The sequence below is a fragment of the Gorilla gorilla genome, chromosome 3 (genome assembly GCF_029281585.2).
Source record: "Gorilla gorilla gorilla isolate KB3781 chromosome 3, NHGRI_mGorGor1-v2.1_pri, whole genome shotgun sequence".
Lineage (NCBI taxonomy): Eukaryota > Metazoa > Chordata > Mammalia > Primates > Hominidae > Gorilla > Gorilla gorilla.
The window spans coordinates 123,390,001-123,405,810 of NC_073227.2; the positions used below are offsets into that span (position 1 = coordinate 123,390,001).

The 15,810-nt window shown below is 36.7% G+C and overlaps 1 protein-coding gene across 10 annotated transcripts in view; it reads right to left on the minus strand.

The window, feature by feature from the left end:
• The window catches only part of SLC9B2 (solute carrier family 9 member B2), a 58,657-nt gene that overhangs the window by 40,453 nt on the left and 2,394 nt on the right, over window positions 1-15,810 (minus strand). For all 10 annotated transcript variants that reach the window (XR_004070119.3, XM_004040219.5, XM_031010094.3 and 7 more), the window contains exons 2-3: window positions 8,292-8,423; window positions 7,160-7,340 (exon numbers count right to left, since the gene is read on the minus strand). Coding sequence is in view for 9 of the 10 variants with exons in the window: in XM_004040219.5 (XP_004040267.2) it covers window positions 7,160-7,340; window positions 8,292-8,381 (271 nt within the window). In the remaining variant the exon portion in view is untranslated. The remainder of the gene's footprint in view (window positions 1-7,159; window positions 7,341-8,291; window positions 8,424-15,810) is intronic.

A 15,810-nucleotide genomic window follows, 5' to 3' on the forward strand; every position in this document is an offset into this window, starting at 1 on the left:
GGCCAAAGCACTAAGAAAAACCAAAACAATCCTAATAAGAGTCTTAGCACAGATGAATCTACACACTGACATTTGTGTCCCATACAGGCAGTCTGTTCTTTACAGACTTAAACCTGGCCTCACATTTCCTACTTCAAGATGGAAATTCTTGAGGGTATTTTCTTTAAACAGAGAGCATCTCCATCAAAATCTGATCCATATTTTAGCCCTCTGCCTTGTCAATACAATAAATTTCAACAAAAGGAAAAGCGTTGGCAGCTTCTTTACCTCAGCTTATACTCTCAGCCGCTTCATCCACGTGTTTTATTAGATAGCTTAATGTTGTAGAATGTTTGAGTCCTTGAAGCCCCTAAACCAGCTACTAATTGCATGAAAAGTCAGCACTTCCACAGAGATTTCATCCTTTAAAAGGTCCTCATGCAGGGAAGGCTTTATCTTTAATTGTAAGAAAGCATATATTTGGTCTTTTCTTCCCCAGTTCACTTTGCCTTCACTTGCTATTGCTTGACGATACAAAATATTATGGGCCAGGAAAAATTATACACAAAACTGCAAATTCCATACACTCTAACAAAATTCTATTTACCATTGCATATGAGCTAATTCATGACATAGAAACACTCTGTATCACAGCATGCTGTATTTCTCAGGAGAATCTGTTATAGTAAATTCTTAGTTGTATCTTCTGGAATTATCTTTATTCTCATTCTTAAAAGATAGTTTTTCTAGGTATACCTCAGTTTTATGTTAAATTCTAGGTTGAGTGTTATTGTTTCTCCATTCCTTGAAAATACTATTCCTTGGTTTTCTGGTTTTGAAGAGCCTGATTTCAGCTTTTTAAAGGAATTCTTTTTCCTTGTTTTCAACATCTTCTCTTTTTCTTTGGTTTTCCTTTCAGTATGATGTGTTTAGGTGTGACTTCCTTTTGTTTTGCTTAAGATTTATGTTTTTTTAAAAAAATCAGTTCTGGAAAATTCTTAGCCTTTATTTCTTCAAAGATTTCCTCTTCCCCATTCTCTTTTTCCATGTTGCTAACCCTAGTTTTCGTATCTTTCATCTTTGTGTGTACTGCATTCTAGATAATCTCTTCACATTTATTTGCCAGTTCACCATTTTTTTCACTTAATCTGCTGCCTAATTTGTCCAGTGAGTTTTTAATTTCAATTACTATCCTATATCTTTCATTTCTAGAAGTTCAAGTTGGTTCTTCTTCAAATCTATTCATTTTTAAAAGTTACTTGTTTTGTACTCATGTTTTCTAATTCTTAACTTCTTTATATATATAAATGTCTTATATTCTGTTTTCTGATAATGTACATTTTTGAAATCTGTTTTTTTGTTTCCTTTTGCATGTTTTTTTTTTTTTTTTTTTTTTTTTTTTTTAGTTTTTTTTAGTTTTTTTTGCAATAGTGAGCTCTCCCTTGGAACTTTGTCTAGTTTGTTTTTTGCAACAGTGAGCTCTCCCTTGGAACTTTGTCTAAAACTAAACTTTTTAGTTTGTCTTTTGCAACAGTGAGCTCTCCCTTGGAACTTTGTCCAACTTTGTTGAAGCCTTAGGTTGAATGAGTTTTCCCAGATGGGAATGAATTTACTTCTACCATGTACTTAAAAGCTTCCCATCCAAGACCATCTGAAAATGTTTTTTGAAAATAGATACATTTTCAAATTGAATTTTTTCTGTGAAATTGGAGACAAATCAGGATGAAGTTAAACATTTTTATTGGAGACTCCACACCTGCCCCAGCCAGCAACTACAGTTGAGACAGGTTTAGTCAGAGGCCCCATCTGCAGAACAGATTTACCTCAAATTTGGCATCACACTGGGTTTCAACTTTATATGGGTGAAGGAGAATGCTTTTTCCTGTTAGACTTCTCCCAACCTGGGCAGGCTCTAGCTTAGCCTCCTGTGCTCACAGCGCTCTCAAAATCAATCTCAAATTCCCTGAGGTGGATCTAGAACTAGAAATACCATTTGACCCAGCCATCCCATTACTGGTATATACCCAAAGGATTATAAATCATGCTGCTCTAAAGACACATGCACACGTACGTTTATTGAGGCACTATTCACAATAGCAAAGACGTGGAACCAAGCCAAATGTCCAACAATGATAGACTGGATTAAGAAAATGTGGCACATACACACCATGGAATACTATGCAGTCATAAAAAATGATGAGTTCATGTCCTTTGTAGGGACGTGGATGAAGCTGGAAACCATCATTCTCAGCAAACTATTGCAAGGACAAAAAACCAAACACCGCATATTCTCACTCATAGGTGGGAACTGAACAATGAGAACACATGGACACAGGAAGGGGAACATCACACACCGGGGCCTGTTGTGGGGTGGGGGTAGGAGGGAGGGATAGCATTAGGAGATATACCTAATGTTAAATGACGAGTTAATGGGTGCTGCACACCAACATGGCACATGTATACATATGTATCAAACCTGGATGTCGTGCACATGTACCCTAAAACTTAAAGTATAATAATAATTAAAAAAAAAGTTCCCTGAGGTTTGGTAGAAACCTCCAGGGTGGGGCCACCTTGAGTGCTTACTGACCTCTGCTACTTACACTTTGGTTTTGGTGTCTGAAGATTCCCTGTTTTCTTGACAGATCATTTCAAAAGACTTAAAATATTTTTTCAGATGATGTCCTTGGTTTGTGACAAGATTGTTCATTGAGTCTCTTCTACCATACTGCTAGAGACTGAATTCAATGTCCCTTTTTCTAAACCCTCACAGAATTGTTCCAGATTTTCTAGGGTTATGATACTACTGCAGTGGAATACCTAAGGACTTCCAGTATTTTCCAATTAGCTACAAGGGTTGAAATTTCTATGCGATATCAGAGGTAGAATGGGAAAGCAGGATTTGCCAGCTATTATACTAAATTATACTTTATCATAGCATAAACCCAAGCTAATATTAAATTCAGCAAGGTAGAATTAAGTGTTTTCTCTTTTCGGCTAGGTGCAGTGGCTCACACCTGTAATCCCAGCGCTTTGGGAGACGCCGAGGCAGGCGGATCATGAGGTCAGGAGTTCGAGACCAGCCTGACCAACATGGTGAAACCCCGTCTCTACTAAATACAAAAATTAGCCGGGCATGGTGGCATGTGCCTGTAATCCCAGCTATTCAGGAGGCTGAGGAAGGAGAATTGCTTGAACCCAGGAGGTGGAGCTTGCAGTGAGCCGAGATCGAGCCATTGCACTCCAGCCTGGGCAACGGAGTGAGACTCCATCTCAAAAAAAAAAAAAGAGAGATTTTTCTACTTCAAGACTACTAAAAAAATCTCTCTTTCCCTGTGCTTTACTTGAAACACAGTTGTAAATACATAGCAAATGGTATGTCTATAAGGTTTCTCTAAATCATGTTTAAATCAGTTAACAATTTACTTCTCATTTACGATTATGGAAAACCACAAATTTTCACATGTAAGATTTACTTTTTTTATTTTTATTTTTTGAGACAGTTTCACTCTTGTCACCCAGGCTGCAGTGCAATGGCACGATCTCAACCTCCGCCTCCCAGGTTCAAGTGATTCTCCTGTCTCAGCCTCCTAAGTAGCTGCAATTACAGGCACCCACCACCATGCATGGCTAATTTTTTGTATTTTTAGTGGAGATGAGGTTTCACTATGTTGGCCAGGCTGGTCTTGAACTCCTGACCTCGTCATCCACCTGCCTTGGCCTCCCAAAGTGCTGGGATTACAGGTGTGAGCCACTGTGCCCAGCCTACTTTTTAAGAAGAATACTGATATATACTGCATAGGCACAGGAAAAAATATAGGACAAAAGTCATCTTGTAAACCTCTGGAACAGAAGAACAGAAAAATAAGCGATGAGATGTTTATCTACCATGAACCTCATTTTTCAGGCTGCTTTATGAACGATTATACATTTTAAAAAAATGTGTCCCAAAATTACATTATTCATTTTTACTCTTTCCTTATGTCAGTCCATATCTGTTTCATTGTAAACGTTTTAACTATAAGTAGGCCATATTTTGAATAATAAAAGTTTAAAAAAATAATGAAAAGAACAGAAAAGGTATTCAATTATCTGTGATCTTATCAGCTAGTGTATATTTTTGGATTCTGGTTTTCTGTACATGTTCTAAGTTTGAGATTTTCTTCCATGCTTAGTTAAGTAAACTGACTTGGTTTCATTAAAAACACATCTAGAGCCTAAAGTATAGTATATTATGCTTGTCTTTCATTGTCCCAGATGATAATGGTAAACATGTCTTTCAGAGCCCACAAAGTATAACTATGGAATTGAGTCTCATTTTTCAGTAAACATATGTGGGCATCCATATATTTACTTCAATGATGCTATTATTCCTGAACACAATTTTTGAAATTGTCTTTAAATTTTCTTTAAAAGGCAAATTTAGTAAGACATAAAACTATGAAACTATTAGAAAAAAAACATAAATAAAAAGCTCCATGACACTGGTCTGAGCAATAACTTTTTGGATATGACTCCAAAAATATAGGCAACAAAAGCAAGAACAGACAAACCAGATTACACCAAACTAAAAAGCTTTTGCACAGTAAACAATCCACGGAGTGAAGAGACAACCTACAGAATGGGAGAGAGCAGTTGCAAACTATGTACCTGGCAAGGAGTTAATGTCCAGAATATAAAAGGAACTCAAAAAACTCAATAGCAGGAAAACAAATAATCCAATTTAAAATGGGCAAAGGACCTGAATTTTTCAAAAGAAGACATACAAATGGCCAACAGGTATAGGAAAAAATGTTCAACATTTCACCTCATGCCTGTCAGGATGGCTATTATCAAAAAGACAAAAGATAACAAGGGGTTGGCCAGGATGTAGAGAAAAGGTAACTCTGTGCACTATTGGTGGGAATGTAAATTAATATCACTATTATGGAAAATGGTATGGAGAGTCCTCAAAAAAGTAAAAATAGTACTACCATATGATCCTGCAATCCCATTACTGGGTATGTATCCAAAGGAAATGAAATCCGTATGTTGAAGAGATTTCTGCACTCCCATGTTTATTGCAGTACTATTCACAATAGCCAAGATATGGAATCAACCCTAAGTGTCCAACAATGAATGACTGGATGAAGAAAATATGTGTATATACACAATGATATGCTTTTCAGCCATAAAAAAGAATGAAATCCTGTCATTTGCAACAACATGGATGAACCTGGAGGACATTATGCTAAGTGAAGTAAGCCAGGCACAGAAAGACAAATACTGCATGTTCTCACTCATATGTAGAATCTAAAACAGTTGTTCATATGGAAATAGTAAATAGAATGGTGATTACCAGGGACTGGGGAGGGGAGGGGCTTGGGGTTATGGGGAGAGAGTGGTCAACAGGTACAAAGTGATAATTAGATAGGAAGAGTAGTTTGTTCTGTACCACAGCAACGTGACTATAGTCAGGAATAAGGCATTGTATACCTCAAAACAGAAGATTTTCTATGTTCTCACCATGAAGAAACGATAAATGCTTCATGTGTTAGATATGGTAATTAGCTAGATTTGATCATTATATAATATATACATGTATTGAAACATCATATTGTACCCCACAAATATGTACAAATATGTGTCAAAAATAAAAATAAATAAATAATGCTGATGAATGGATGTTTATGTTTTTGAACAATTCTTTTTATATTTTGATGTTAAAATTATCTTTATCTTTTGAAAATATGATTTATAAAAGTGAAAAATTGTGGATAGATTCCAGGCATTTAAAAGTTGGCCGGTTAAAACTAGTTTTGCCAGATGCAGTGGTATACATCTGTAACAAGCTACTTGGGAAGCTGAGGTGGGAGGATCCCTTGAGCCTAGGAGTTCAAGACAAACCTGGGCAACATAACAAGATCCTGTCTCCAGGAAAAAAAAGGTTGGGTGGGGGAGGTGAAAGTGGCAGGAAGACCATGACCAATGCCTTGACATGTAATTTTCTCTAGACTTTAAATCTGAAGATCCATGAAAAAAAAAAATGTACACACACACACACACACACACACACACACACATATAACTCAAGTATATTGGGTGATATATATTGGGTTGTTGGTCACAGGATACAAAATTTCAGTTAGACAGGAGGAATAAGTTTAAGAGGTCTATTGAACAACATGAAGACTATAGTTAATAAATATATTGTATTCTTGAAAAATGCTAAGAGTGAATGTATTGCGTTCTCACCACAAAAAAATGACAGCTATGTGAGGTAATACATATGTTAATTAGCTAAAATTAGTCATTCCAGTATGTATACATACTTCAAAACATCATGTTGCACATGGTAAATACATACAATTTTATCTATCAATGTAAAAAATAAAATAAATTTTAAGTCTCAATAAAAGAATACTGTCTTCTTAAAAAAACCTAATTTGCCTTTATAGATAATTTTCAAATCTCTTCTTTTTTCTACTTTATCACATATTCCCCCAGCATACACAGCACAGACACACATATGCACACAATTCATTTCTGAAGAAAAATAGGGCATAAATGAATCTGAACTTCCATATATTTATCAAATTGATAGCAGAATAACCTTTGGCTTCCTTCAAAGACCAAATCCATTCCTGAAAGACAAATACATACAAGCCTAAAAATTTTCAAAATAGTGCTGAGATAAACTCCCAAAGAAAAATCCCCCAAATGTCTTATGTAATAGCAACTCTACTAAAATAAGCTGAATTGCAAACCAATATTCTTACTTATAAAGTAATAGGATTCATCTGGAAGTATAAATGGGGCTGTGTTTGCTAAAATATTACTTGCATTACTTAACAGTAATAACAACAAACGTTTATGTAGTGTTTTACAGTCCTAACGTAATCCTGTGAAATTACTCAGATATAGTAAAGGAAAAGGTCCTTGATCTGTGTTCCTTCCCCCTTCCCACAATGGTGGTGACCACAGTGATCCTGAAAGCCAAGGTGAAGACAGTGGAGCCCTGTTAGTTAGGTCCTTCCCTTGAATGTGTGGAGCAGAGCCACCCATGTGTGTGAATTGTTCACCAACTAGTTTTTATGTGTGGGAGGAGTGAACTTCTTTTTGTCCTTTCAACCATATTATTTAGTAATCTGCCATTATAACAACTTCATCTTTTGCCGTCTCTTTCTGAATTCATCCTTACCATTTGTTATGACCCTGTCCAGTAAACCATGTGGAGGGCAAGCCAACATTTGTCTCAGTCTTTGTATGTGATTTGCTTCAGTTGGTGTTTCTTGTAGCTTTTTTTCACTGCTTTTCAAAAGAATACTTCCTTCTGTTGGTTCATTTGCATCTATACCTTTGAGCTTCATAACTGTCTCCTCCTGTGTTTAAAGTAATTTTAAAAATCCTTAAAACTGTATATATTTTACACATATTTATAGGTACTGCATCATCACCTTACAAATCAAATTTCTATGACTAGCATCAAGGATAACACTTTGTAGAAAAAACTCACAGCTTTATTACTAGCTAATCAGCTTGAAACAAGAATGATGCTAGGAGTATTTAGCACAGTCACTATTTTTAGTACAGGTTGAGTATCACTAATCTGGAAACCTAAAATCTGAAATGCTCCAAAATCTGAAACTTTTTGAGCACTGACATGACACACAAGTGAAAAATTCCACACTTAAAGTCACATGACAGGTAACAGTCAAATGCAACTTTGTTTCATGTACAAATTATTTAAAATATTGTATAAAATTACCTTCGGATTACCTGTATAAATATGAAACATAAATAAATTTCCTGTTTAGACTTGGGTTCCATCTGCAAGATATCTCATTAGGTGCATGCAAATATTAAAAAAAAAAAATCCAAGACACTTATGGTCCCAAGCATTTCAGATAAGGGATATTCAACCTGTATTATAAATGCTTGGGTCACATAACATTTTATTATGTTTTATAATACTGGGTTTAAAAATAAGCATATTTAAGATAAAATTCAGGGCAATAATTGGCACATATACCAAAGTGGTTTAGAAAAAGATAACTATCTGTAATGAAAACCACTTCACATTCATTAATCTACTTGAATTTAAACAATAAAAAGGAAGAAACCAAAACCATTCTAGAGATTAGGTCAGAGACACAAAGCGTTTCATAGGCTCTCCATTTTTCTAGTTACAGGTAGGGTCAGCTGGCAATGATGTTAGCTGGGAAAACTGGTAGTCACACCTGCCTTGGATTGTGTAAGTTTGGGGATAGGAGAATTGGTAAATGAGTGGTAGAATATGAAGAAAACACAATTCTATCACAGCTTAGATTTACCTGTGCTTCTTGATGCATGGAGGGCGTGTAACTCATTCCTGTGGATGGTTCTGAATCTTCATATGTAATTCTTTTATCTTCATCCCCCATTATTTATAATTAAGAAGATGACACAGGGAAGAGGAACGAGATCTGTTTTGAAAGAGTATAGATATAGAGCAGTAATTTGAAAGTCTTGTGATTTCAAAGACTTTGGATTGTACTTATTTTTTTCCCTAAAAATTCCGAATGGCTAAACTATTTGAAATTAGACTATTCTTAATTTTCAATGGCTGTTTTTTTTTTTGCTTGATTCTAGTATATTATCATCATTCTTATCTACCTTTTTATTTTTCTTGAAAAAGCCTTTGTTGACCAATCACATTTTTATGATTTCTTTCCCATATTATTTTTTGAGTTAAACTTAAAAACAATTCAAGCAATATCAGTGTTAAACTGTCCTCTCTCATGGGCCAACTGGATGAAGCAGGAAGTCTCCAGGTAACTTTCCAATGTTGATATGAGGAATGAGTCACTAAAGGGAAATCTCTGGATTTCATCCTTTTCGGAGAATCTAGAGTCACTAACTCCTGCCTGGTTCTTATTTCTAAATTAAAGTTTAAAAATACACCACAATTGACCGAGTAGCCACAATGTCTCAGACATTGTGATGCACTATGTGATGCACAGACATTGTGATGCACAGACTATTGTGATGCACAGACATTGTGATGCACCATAGCACTATGATGAGTGCTATGGTAGTCACTTTTTAGTCATTGTGGGCAATTCAAAGATTACCAAAACATATTGTTTGTTTTCCATTGACTTATCATATACCAGGAAAAATAAATTTATACCAAATAACTAAGAAAACCTGTAAGACTATGGATTGGCTCAATAAACACTCACTTCAACACATTCTCCCTTGGCTTTCCATGCTATACAGGCTACAAGGCAAATACAGCACTCCAGTTCCTAGCCACTTTTGCAGGTAGAGGTGGCCATGTGTCGCGGTTCTACATAGGAGATTTAGGTGGGAGTTTTGGGGGAGGCCTTTAGAAGATAATACTTCGTACTTTTTGTCCTCTAACATTTCCCTTTCTCCTTCCTAGAATGTAGATACAGTGCCTGGAAGGGCAACAGACATCTTTCAAGCATGAGAATAAAAGCCCTCTACTTAGGATAGTAGATAAGTAAGATAGGAGAAGCTGGTTCCTTGACGACATCTTCCAGTTGCTCCATCAGCCTTGGACTGCCAAGCATTGGGGTAATTGTTTAAACCACTATTAATCAAGTTTTTTCTTCTTTTTTAACTAGTAAGGAAACTTACTCCTAATGCAACAAGTACAATGAGTATCTTGATAGAGGTACACACTACAAACTTGTGGTAGAATCAAAGAGAAAATTATGTAAGAGAAGGGAAAATCTAATTCAACACATATCAAAGTGCCTAATGTGTTCCAGGCACTTATGCTAGACATAAAGACAAGGATGAATTAGACAGGACCCCTCCCTCAAGGAATCATTTTCTCTGTTCAATGAAGTGCCAAGAAATTTGCATTTAAAACTTCAAAGAACATCATAATCTTTTTACCACCACCACCCCCATTTTTCCTACTTACAAAACACATGGTAACCAGAGTCCCATCTCAAAAAAACCTTTAGTTTGTTTTTTATTATATATAATTTGTAATAAATGTTTATATAATGATATATATGTATGTGTATGTATGTTTGTATATATAATTTTTTAAATTAAAAAACTTATTTCAAAATTTAGACTGATAACAAAAAAGTCACTTGATGAGAAAATGTTAGACTCAGAGAACACTTGTCTTAAAGGCATGGAGACATGAAAGCCAGTGGTGTGTGAGGGGAAACTGCTGGAGCTTGTGGCAGGAGGCTGAGAGTAATGCGAGATCAGGTTAAAGAGTTAGGATATCATATCTCAAACCATGGCACTTGGCCTTTACCTTCTGAAGTGAATGACCCCAAATATGGTAACTGACAAGATGGGCTGGGTTCGGATTTGGATAAGCCTGAGTTTGAAGTCCATCTATACCAAATTGCTTAACCTCTTTGTGATTAATTTCTTATTTATGAAATGGAGACAAGAATAGTTCTAACTATGCACAGTTGGCATTCAATAGTGTTGGTTATTGCTAACCATGCATATTCCTTCTTCCTGATTATCATAAGAAGAATCTTTAAGAATCATTTTGCTTTCCCTATTAAGCAAGAAAAAGTCACCTCAACCTTGAAGAATTTACTACTTAATCCCATTGATTTTATTTGGTCATGATTTTTCATCTGTTTTTGAGGCCCACTTCTTGATCAGGTGGATGTAACATTCATTTCTTCACCCTTTTCATTAGGAGAATTACATAGAAATTCTTTGGCAGTACCACTAGAATTACCTCTTTCATCAAATTCTCAAAATCAGCCCATTCTGCCACTTACAAAAACTATTTTTAAATAGTCATGAATTAGAAATTATTATTTTTAGTAGACAAAAACTATTGGTTAAAATGAAGCCTTTGCGAACAAATTTTATCAATGTTATTATGGGGTCCTTTTAAATATAAACAATCACAACTTGGCATGTTATGCCATCTGTGGGAATTTATATAATTTTACATTCCAGAAAAGTTCCCTATTCTCCAATACTCTCAACCATAAATGCCAAAGTACTTATACATGATCAGAAAGGTACTGCAGAAATAAAGGGTAAAATGAAATACAAGTCTTTTAATAAGCCCAGTAAGAGATCTTATAGTCAGTTGTATTTGTTTGCTCTCTGCTGTGTTTCCATTTCTAAAAGACCATTTAAAATGCATGTCTCACTTCAGGAACCTACTTAAATTTAGGAAAATTTCAAAAATGTTAGCTTTACTTAAAGTGACCATGTTCATGGTATTCATTATTTATAGTCATTGGGTCTTGAAATTACAAAAATGACCTTTGAAGGGCCATAAAAAATGTCATGAAATGCTTATTAGAAAGTTTATTCTCCTTACTCATAGACAGGCTCTTAAGGACTCATGCAGAGCCCATTAACCCTTATTTTGTTTTGTTTGTTTGTTTGATTTTTGAGATGAAGTCTCCCTCTGTTGCCCAGGCTATAGTGCAGTGGCATGATCCCAGCTCACTGCAACCTCCGCCGCCTGGGTTCAAGAGACTCTCCTGCCTCAACCTTCTGAGTAGCTGGGATTACAGGTGCCCGCCACCTCGCCTGGCTAATTTTTTGTATTTTTAGTAGAGATAGGTTTTCGCCATGTCAGCGAGGCTGGTCTCCAACTCCTGACCTCAGTGATCCACCCGCCTAGGCCTCCCAAAATGCTGGGATTACAGGCATGAGCCACCATGCCCGGCCCTTATTTCAAAAAAAATTCTAATGACTTTGCTCCTTTGTTTTTCAAACCCTCAGAAGATTAGGTGTTAAATATTAAAATTCAGGAAGAGATTGCTGTGATAGAGGCAAATTGAGAGCAGCATTAGTGACTGATGACAGTGAAAGAGATGAAAAAGACAGCAATTTAAGAGTCATTTATAGTGGGGGCGACAGAGCAAGACTGTATAAAAAAATAAAAAAGAAAAAAGTTTTCTTAACCTTTTCTCCCCACTTGAAAGAAGTGTCCTTAAGAGATCAAGAATATAAGCAGTTTGATATATGTACCTGTTAAGAAGGAAACAGAAAAAAAAAATCCTTTAACAGCAGTTGCCTTTGGGAAGGGAAATGGAAGAGGAGTGGCTGGACTTTCTTTCTTATTTTCTAAGAAAGATTTTCTTATGTAGGATTTTCTTATGTAATTTGATATATATATATTTTTGTTGTTGTTGTTGTTTTGAGATGGATTCTCGCTCTGTCACCCAGGCTGGAGAGCAGTGGCATGATCTTGGCTCACCGCAGCCTCCGCCTCCTTGGTTCAAGTGATTCTCCTACCTTGGCCTCCCGAGTAGCAAGGACTAGAGGCATGCACCACCACGCCTGGCTAATTTTTGTATTTTTTTTTTTTTTTTTTTTTAGACGGAGTCTCACTCTGTCACCAGGCTGAAGTGCAATGGCACGATCTTGGCTCACTGCAACCTCCACCTCTCGGGTTCAAGTGATTCTCCTGCCTCAGCCTCCTGAGGGACTACAGGCATGTGCCACCATCCCTGGCTAATTTTTGTATTTTTAGTAGAGACGGGGTTTCACCATGTTGGCCAGGATGGTCTCGATCTCTTGACCTCATGATCCACCTGCCTCAGCCTCCCAAAGTGCTGGGATTACAGGTGTGAGCCACCACACCCGGCTAATTTTTGCATTTTTAATAGGGATGGGTTTCACTATGTTGGCCAGAATGGTCTCAAACTCCTGACCTCAAGTGATCCACTGGCCTTGGCCTCCTAAAGTGCTGGGATTAGAGATGTGAGCCACCCTACCTGGCCCTAATTTTAAATACATTTAAAAATAATCTACTCAATTCCTAAAGCTTTAGAGAAAAGAAAATGGTACCACATTTCTTGGTAATATTTCTCATAGATACAGTCTGGTGATTTGATTTGAGGTAACTTAATAACACCTGCCACAATTTAAAATCATTTTTTGTAGTTGTGATTTTTCAAAGATGAGTAACTGCCCAGAATCACCAATAGCAGTGGTTTTCAAAATTTTCAAGTTTGGTTTTCATGCTTTTTTTTTTTTTTGAGGTGGAGTTTCGCTCTTTTGCCCAGGCTGGAGTGCAGTGGCGAGATCTCAGCTCACTGCAACCTCCGCCTTCCGGTTTCAAGCTATTCTCCTGCCTCAGCCTCCTGAGTAGCTGGGATTAAAGGTGCCGGCCACCATGCCCAGCTAATTTTTCTATTTTTAGTAGAGACGGGGTTTCACCATGTTGGCCAGGCTGGTCTCAAACTCCTGACCTCATGATCTGCCCGCCTTGGCCTCCCAAAGTGCTGGGATTACAGGCGTGAGCCACCGCACCTGGCCCTGGTCTTCATATCTTTATGTCAAATATCTTTCATCAAATGAAACCTAATCCTTAAATCCTACAAATGGAACGACTAAGGTGGTGCTGCAGGAGCCCTGTCTACTCACCCCTGTTCCTTCTGGCAAGTGGAGCATACTTTGGAAACCATTTCTGTAAATACGTTTTCACATAGAGAGATATTTGTTAAATGTTCTCTTTTTCATATTATCTTACTAATCTAAATGTTTACAAGTACTTTCTGTAATATTCCAGAAGAAATAAAGGAACTATCAACTTGCAAATGTCCGTAGGCTCTCGGTCAAGTAAAATAGACCTACTGCTATCATTTCAGTTACTGCTAAAAGATATGGATAAAGACTTTTTATTCTTGCTATTTGCTGCCTGTGATTTGGATAGGCTGACATTTAAAGGAGTAATCTTATGGAGAATTTACATATATTGCTTGCTATGGCTTGAATGTTTGTGTCCCTCCAAAATTCAGATTTTGGAATGTAACTGCCAAGGTGATGGTATTAAGAGGGAGGTACTTTGGGGAAGTGATTAAGTCACCAGCACTCAACCCTCATGAATGGGACTAGTGCTCTTATAAAAGAGGTCAAAGGGAGCAGCCTAGTCCCTTTGGCTCTTTCCCTTCCACCATCTGAGAACACAGCATTAGTCTCTTCCGCCATGTGAAGAAGACATGGCAAGAAGGCACCATCTTGCAAGCAGAGATCAAGTGTGTAACAGACACCAAATCTAATTAGCACCTTGACCTAGGACTTCCCAGCCTCCAGAACTGTGAGAAATAAATTTGATTATTTATAAATTAATTAGTTTGTGGTATTTTGTTATAGTAACAAAAATGGACTAAGACATTGCTAGAGTACTCTGGGTTGTATTCATGCCTTTGAAAGAGCATCACTATGATTGTTCAATACTCTATAATGATAATAATAACAACAATCTCCTGCCTTTGTGTTCATCCATTCATGTGTTGAACGTATAGGTTCTCAGTCTCATATAGTATTTCTACATAGAACATACAGAAACATTCCAGTTTCTGTATTTGCTTATCAACACTGATCTAATGGTCATTTCCCAAAAGGAGCCCTACCCAGCAATGAGGAATTCAGATCAGGCTCAGAGTAGGGCTTAACACTTTCTTAGACAATTAATTACTAAAATGACTAACAGTGTTTCCCTGAATGAGAACTACCTTATCTGGAAGACTTAGGTGTGTCAAATACATGTGGCCAAGTTACCAAAGGAAAACAACCGCTATTTTATTTGGTTAATTGATTTAGTAATTTCATTGACTCATGAAGGAAAACACTATATAATGAGATAAGAATAAAAGGAAATTACCCCTACATAAGGGACCCAATACTTGCTTTCATCCTTTCTATTCTCTCTCCTCACCAAAGTGAAATATATTTACTAAAAGTTTAAAATATTATTTCTAGGCCCACTAAAATCAGAATCTACAGAGACCGAATCTACCCCAAGTGGGACAGACATGACTTATGGCCTGTCTAAATGCCAAGTGTTCAGGTATGCCAGTGGGACCCTTCTCCCGCCCTAAGGATAAGTCATTATTGGTGTAAATCAATCTCTGTAACACCATTCCTCTTTGCCACTTATTGGCTAAGGAGTGAGCATGATTCATTTCTTGCCATTGGAATTTGTAAGCAAGACTATTGGGGCATATTACATAAGATTTTCATTCTTAATAAAGACAGAGAGAGAGGAGGAAAATCCTCTCCTTTTTTTGTCTTTAAATGACCAGGTAAAGAGGCAAGGGAAGTTGGGATTGTGGATGGGTTTCTTGGGACAATTCTAGCAGTCATCATTCACCCATGAAGAAAAGTCAAGATTAGCTGAACACAGAAAGCAACATAGAGCCCTGATATTACTGAGCTACTGAACAAACCCTGGACCCACCTACCTTCAAACATCTTCATGTATGAGCAAAGTACATCTGTATTTTTCAAGGGAGTTTTGGCTGAATATCCTGTTACTTGCAGCCAAAAGCATCCTAACCAATATAACAGGTGATTTTGTTGCAGAACCATCCCTAAGAAGCCCTGATGAACAGCAGTGATGAGGAACCTCTGTCTTATAAACTTTAGTTTCTATCTTTCTAGCTTCTTGTTACAGTGCAAAATCATCATAGACAATGAATGATCAGAACACTGCCTTTGTATTGAAATTTCTCAAAAATGTCCAGAAAATAACATTTTATAAAGTTAAAAATTAGTGCCAAGGTTTTCACTGCCATTCTTTTAGTCAACAGAAATTATTTGGATTGTAAGATTATGTATTTCCCCTCCTCTACCCTGAAGTTAAATTGTAATATTTGAATACTGAATGAAGAAAAGTTGGACTTATAAACGTTTGGTTGTTTTCCAAATTTCCACTCATGAAACAAAACAACAACAATAAAATATCACTACTATTGCTGCCTGGAGTTTCATTTCTGCTTTTTCTACTTGAAGAAATTCAAAATCTAACTCAAATGTCACCTTCTCAGTATTTCCTAACTCCAACGTTGACAAACTGTCTCCCTCGTTTTCCTCTCTGATGAT